The sequence below is a fragment of the Monopterus albus genome, unplaced genomic scaffold, assembly GCF_001952655.1.
Source record: "Monopterus albus unplaced genomic scaffold, M_albus_1.0 scaffold78.1, whole genome shotgun sequence".
In the NCBI taxonomy this organism is placed as follows: domain Eukaryota; kingdom Metazoa; phylum Chordata; class Actinopteri; order Synbranchiformes; family Synbranchidae; genus Monopterus; species Monopterus albus.
In genome coordinates this window covers 215,140-221,901 of record NW_018127958.1, presented here as the reverse complement: position 1 = coordinate 221,901, position 6,762 = coordinate 215,140, and the positions used below count along the sequence as shown (strand labels likewise).

Sequence of the window (6,762 nt, the reverse complement as noted above, 5' to 3'; positions counted from 1 at the left end):
ATGAAATTAAATTTCTAGGTGTCATATTCTCCTGGAAATCTCATATCAGATATGTTCAGAACAAAATTGCAAAAATATATCGGTATTGGCAAGGTTTAGTTATATGTTGGACGGGAAAGCACTACACATTTTGTATTCTTCATTGATTTTACCATACTTAGAGTATGACGTTGAAAACTGGGGAAATACATACAAAAGCTCACTTCAACCATTGTATATATTACAAAAAAGAGCAATAAGAATTGTGCATAAGATGGGGTATAAGGATCACACCAATGGAGCTTTCGTACAGTCTAAATTGTTAAAATTTTTTGATTTAGTGGGACACAAGACTGCTGTGTTTATGTATAAAGCCAGGAACAATTTATTACCTGGTGGAATTCAAAAACTATTTAATGAAAGGGAAGGGGGATACAATTTAAGGGGTCAGTTAAATTTAAAAATTCATGCTATACGTACAACCAAAAAAAGATTTTGTATTTCCATAAGTGGGGTAAAACTATGGAATAATTTAAGTGTGGACATAAAAAATAGTAATAGAATTGATGAGTTTAAACATAAGTATAAAGGTATGTGTCAATCAAGATATATGCAAGAACAAGTTTAACATTGTGGGTGTGGTGAAAGAATGTTAACACTATGTAATAATTCTTTAGTATATTACTTGCGTGGTGTAGAACAAAATTATCTATGTAGAGATACTGCTTGCAAACCAATGATGGTAAGATGATGTTTGGGGGTAGGACTAGATAAGTCTAACTTCTTCCTACTCCGTTCAAGCATGTACTAGGTATAAGCAAATTGATAATGGATTAGCATTTGTGGATATGTGTGAAATTATGTGTGTTGACATATCGACTGTCTTTACATGCTTGAAAGAATAAAATCAATCAATCAAAAAAAAACATGGTGGATGCATGGTGTGTGACTGACGGAGAAATGTAAATTAGCTCTTAATGAACACGTCTTTTGTCTCTTTGCATAAGCTTGTCCCAGCTCTCTGATTAGGTTTGCATATAAGCAAATCTTGTCCACAGTTTTGTTGCTTGTCTGCAGTTTCTGCTGGTATGGGGATACGGGCCACATAGAATACAGAGAGATTAACACAATGCTGATTATGCATATACTGTACATTGAACGCCTTACCGGTGTTGTTGCGATAAGGACCTGTGTCTGGCCCTTGGCTCTGGCTAAGGCTCCTCATTGGGCCCTTGTTGTGGTAGACACGTTCTTCATAGATGGGATCTATGTGGTGCTCTGGGGAACCCAAAGGACGAAGGGGCTCCTGACTGTGCTGATTACTGTAGGAGCCACGAGAGCCTGAAGAAAAGAGAAAGTAAGAAAAAAGAAGGACAAATGAGGGAGAGACTAATATGAGACAGGGTACAGGAAGTAAGGAAGGGTGGTACAGAGCAAATGAACTTAGAGAAATAAGGTCAAATGGAGTTAGATGAAACAATAGAGGGGTGAGGATAGAAAGGAACAGGTGTGAAGATAATGGTGAAAAGACAGTAACTGGGATGAGAAAAAGCACAACATATGCAGGCCTATATGATTCCTCTGTTTTTAGACCTGTCCATTTTCACCATCCACCTGGTTTTACAGAGCGCTAAATAACAGGCAGCACAGTGGACACATAATAGTGAGGGTTGTGTTTTTGTTTGTGTGTGTATGAACAGAAGAGAGATAGAGACAAAGAAAAAAGAGCGACAGAGAAGGAGTGTATTTCTTTCTTTTTTTTTTTAAATCTCCACAGAACACATTGCTGGTCGTCAGCTATAAAATAATGAGATGCAGTGTTCCCCTTCTTGCTCTGTGGTTGGCAGGAATCCCAGAGACACAGGGCAAGGAAGACATTGACAGCAGGCATTTGTTCATTATATGGCCAAGCAAATGTAATAAAAGACAGAGGCCTCCCTCTGAAAACACTGAGAGGTGGGGGGATGGGGGATATGAAGGCACGTCAGCAGGGCTTAGGTGACATGGCAAAATGTAAAGTGAAAAAAACATGCACATACGCATACACAGACTTAGAAATCTATGAGTAGCTGAGAGAAATGGAGATGGTCCATTGGAGCTAATGGCATATCACATCACGTTATCTCTGAAAACAAGTCGTGTACCATTTTCCAGAAAATAAAGGGTGAAGAGTTCTGGGTTACAAGACTCAGATTCCAATCTTTCTTTGTATCCACCATCAACTTAATACTGCCAAAACCCCTCCACCCTTCGTATCACATCATAAATAGAGGCACATGAGGCACTCAGCCATCTGAGCAGGATCAAGTACTGTACTGTACATCCAATAGCTTTATGTTGCAACTTAGGTCCGGTGTCTCTTTTTTTCTTAACTGCCCAACAAAAAGGGTTCATGATTCTAAAGTTTCTTCAGTCTAAGAAGTAGGAAGGCACACACAGCCTGGGTACAAGAGCCTGCCTCCACTCCCCCTACTACAGTATATACAGTACTACGGCAATTGATAAAGCACTGGATTCCCTCATTACGCCTGTTTTGAGCTACAGGCCTGCAACTGTGTGCTCCTTTCAACAACTGGCCTGTTTACCTCCCTTACTAATGAAAAGTCAGGCTGCCTCCTGTCACACTCTGCTAGCCTGCAGTAGGGAAACAAAGAAATGAAGAGGGAGTCAGAAAAAAGGAGTGAGAAAAAGAAAAAAAAAGGAGAGAAACTGAGAAAATGCGAGGAGATACAGAGACAAACATGATAATTTAGGGATGGTCAGAACATGCGCTAAGGAATGGTAATTAGGGTCTTATACTTGTATAGCGCCTTTCTATGCTTTTATAGCACACTCAAAGCGCTTTCACATTATTCGGCCATTCACCCATTTGCACTCCCAAGCACTCACACATTCACACACCGGTGACATCACCGGGAGCAACTGGGGGTTCAGTGTCTTGCTCAAGGACACCTCGACATGTTGAATGGACAAGCCGGGAATCGAACCGCTAATCCTCCGGTTAGGAAATTTAATTTGTCTCATAAGGATCCACTTATGAGACATTCCTACAGTACTAAGCCAAAAGGTTTAGTATTTTATATGGGAGAGGGAACTTTAAAAAGGAAGACTGAATGATCAATTGGAAAAAAGAGGAAGATGCTCTCTCATTATGTTTCATTCAATAAAATATTTAGACAGAAAACACTGCTGACAACTATTTCGACCATTGTATTTGCTGTACCAGGTTAAGGTGAGATTTTACCTGTTAAGACTAAACCTCAAAGACAATCAACTCAGTCATAGGACAGGATATCCAAGGGATCACTGCTCTACCTGAAACTTTAATGTCAGCCACAAGTCTGTGTCAGTGATGCTCAGTCACTACATACAGCATATCTCAAATTCCATTCATTAATTACCTTTAATTATCTCTATTTGCTATGGGTCATTCACTTTCTGCAGCTGAGTATTATGCTATTGTGCCTGTATGACAATATTTATACACAACAGACGGCATTGCTCAGGCCCCTCATGCAGAAAGCACAGAGAGGGAATGTCTTTTTTAGGCGATTTCTGTTTTATGCAGCTTAACTTCGATGTAGAGTATGTGCTGTAGAGCTGTTAAGCACCTCTCCAAACAGGCTACCCAGATGAACTCTGCTGTGCTTTTTCCAGCAGGGTGTCACCCACTGGGAATAAGCAGACCCCTGGTTAACAGTATCTACAAATACTGTAGCTGCTGGCTGATAAAATATGGGAAAATTGTGAGTACCAGAAATTACAAAGAATTACAGTGAAGTATTTGAATGCCTTTTTCTTACATTTCCAGTTGATCCAGGTTTTCCTGATACAATCAAATAAAGCTCATGAAAGCAAATTCTGATCATCATATGACCGAGGGCTGCTGATTACCATGATATCCTAATAACCTGGGACTGATTCATGCTCAATCCTTTCTTGTACTCTTCATTTAATAAGGATAAAGTCTTTAGAAGAAATGGATCTCGAGGTATTGCTTTAAAATCACAGTTATGTCCTCAGGGTATGAAGGTGATGTGCTTTACCTGTATCAACATAACTCCAAGTTTAAAAGGAATAATTACTTATACATATTCACCTAAAAAACACAGACACCTGGTCTCATCAATCAAATATTTTTTTCTGTGCAAGTAAATATGAAATCGCTATTTACGGCAAAGGACACTGTAACAGAGTAGATGCCACTTTTAATCAGGGCTCGGTTTTAAGTCTGTCCATTCCACTGAGCTTTAATACACAGTAAACTAAAAACATTCATTCTATACATTTAGGAAGAAGAAGGAAAAAAATAGGTAGACAAAGTTTTCCAAAATCTTTATATAAGCCCTGAAAGAAATAACCAGTAACAAAACGACTTTCAGTGCTTGCAGTTACAAGCAGGGGAGCCATTGCTTATGTTAAGGAGAAGGCTGTTGAAAGTGACTTTTATTCTGACTGACACTTGTAACACAAGTCTTGGGAGTTTAAAGTCCTTGAAGCAGTGGGCTATCTGAAGTATTTAATTCAAATAGGCACAAACAGCCAGCCTCAAATAAACACTATAAACAGCTGGCACAACACATTTTCATTCTGGGCTGACTTCAACCAGCTCAATTTTGTGGAGTCAAGAGAAAAAGCCATTAACTAGTCAACTACAGGAGACTCAGTAAGCCCTCATGCTACCTGCACAAATCGAGTGTCATTCAAGCAATTTCAGCTCCCAGACAGAGGATACAGTTGGAGTCAGTTGGAGTCATTTTCATCTTCTTAAAGCAGGTTTCTGTCTGGTTGTTCTTAAACATCTCAAAATTTACAAATGTAATTGATGAATGGTTAGTGCATTCAATTTGAAGTTCAACTTCTTAAATGACAGCCACAGAGATCATCTGAAATCTCTCTTTACATTCCTACAGTTGCTATGAGGAAGAGTAGACAACTCTAACACATTTGTGACAGAATTCCTAACATCTCTTTATTACAGTGCAGTTTGTTTAAAAAGAGTAATACAATTATTCAGGTTTATATCTGGTTGCATGTGAAACTGCATAAGTGTGAGAGCTCCCACCTGCCAGACTACCCGGCCTCTGCAGCGTAGCAGTAGCATAGAGCTCATGGGAGATCTTGTACTGGTCAGAAGCGTGGTGAGCTGCCAGCCGTTTGGGAGACAAAGTGGCATAGCTTCCTATGCCTGAACTCATCTGCAAAGAGAGGGATTTTCCGTTGTTCTCTGAAATATTGTAAATAAGCTGAGAGAATTTGCAATGCTTGTAAAGAGGGTTTATAAACTAAAACTAGCTGTACAGTATGTGTAAATCATGTCTAAACCACTTAGAGTTAAGAATATAATTTACACTAAGAACACAAAAAACTTCTAATCATGGCATAGTGTGAGATATTTGACATACGCATCCCACAAATTTACCTAAGAAACCATGGTTTAGATACAAAGCAGAAGAGTCAATATACAGCATGCAAAGGATTTTTTTTCCAAATCTTATGATAAAAATATTTGGAAAGATTATGCATTTGAAAAAATATAATAATCTGTATAGATTCTTGTTTGAAGAAAGGATTCAATGTGATTGCTCTGAAGCTGCACACCATCTTTTGTCATGTCTAAAGATCTGATGAAGTGTAAAAGGATATACGTAACCCTCCCTATCACCCAAATGCATTACATAAATCAATAGTATAGACTAAATTATATTATATTTCAGTAGAAGGACACCATTGTCAATTACAGCCCTGTTAAAGAAGTATTGGGGATTACCACTGTAAATACTGTAATTTGAAATATCATCCCTATACTGTTATGGTGCACAGAATATTCACTGTCAAATCACATTATAAATCTACTGTCTGTAGAATAACTTGCTCACAAATACATAAAAAATGTTTTTGCTTTTATAAATTTCAGTTATTTCTGCCTGGATTTCACTCAAGACTTTATATCCAGAAGCATTTTAATGGTCTTTGAATCTTACATAGAAAGGTGCATATTTAATACTCAATTAACACCATATGCATTTTCAGTGTCAACATTGTACGACTATAACGCTGTGTACCTGGTGAAGAGGGGAAGATGATGAGCTGGCCCCTCCCCCTGCTGCTGTCGAGTTGGGTGGAGATGCCACCCTCAGAGGAGACCTGCCTCCTCCTGCTGTGGTCACAGCAACTGTGGTGCTAGAAGATAAATGTGCAAAATGACACAATTTGTCTTAAAAACAATGATTTCAAATGATTCTTTCCATTTCAAGAAATAAAAAAAGAAGCATGTTTTTCTATGTGTGAAGCATGTGTGTGTTTTACATTCACTGCATGCCTTCATAGATTGAGGGATAAAACTCCCTTCCCTTTCCAATTTTCCTGGTCCATTGTATCCTATTTTTATTGGTAGTGCATCATCACTTATTTGCTTTATCTCTCAAATCATCTGTAAACCTGTGAATGAGACTGATGTGTTTAAAACAGAGATTCTTTCAAATGCCATCCTTTTTATCCATCTTCACCATCTTATCAGCCAGATTGTGACAACAGCATCAACCACAATATATCAAAATCAATATTATTATCTCAGTCACTGTGGCTCTTTACCTGTATGACTTGGCCAGTCGGTTAGAAGGAGACTGTTTGCTGGGAGAGGAGGAAGAGGATGAGGAAGCCAAGCGTTGAGTGCTAGAGTACCCTGGTGCATCAGAGGCTGATCCCAGACGTTGGAGCTTACTGGGGGAACCAGACCCAGAGCCACCTCCTCCCCCTCCAGACAGCGGAGAACTGACCCGC

The 6,762-nt window shown here is 38.9% G+C and overlaps 1 protein-coding gene across 1 annotated transcript in view; it reads right to left on the bottom strand.

The window, feature by feature from the left end:
* The window catches only part of ctnnd2a (catenin (cadherin-associated protein), delta 2a), a 228,182-nt gene that overhangs the window by 118,051 nt on the left and 103,369 nt on the right, over positions 1-6,762 (bottom strand). Inside the window, exon 7 of the mRNA XM_020606459.1 lies at positions 1,147-1,340. Within this exon, the coding sequence (XP_020462115.1) occupies positions 1,147-1,340 (194 nt within the window). The remainder of the gene's footprint in view (positions 1-1,146; positions 1,341-6,762) is intronic.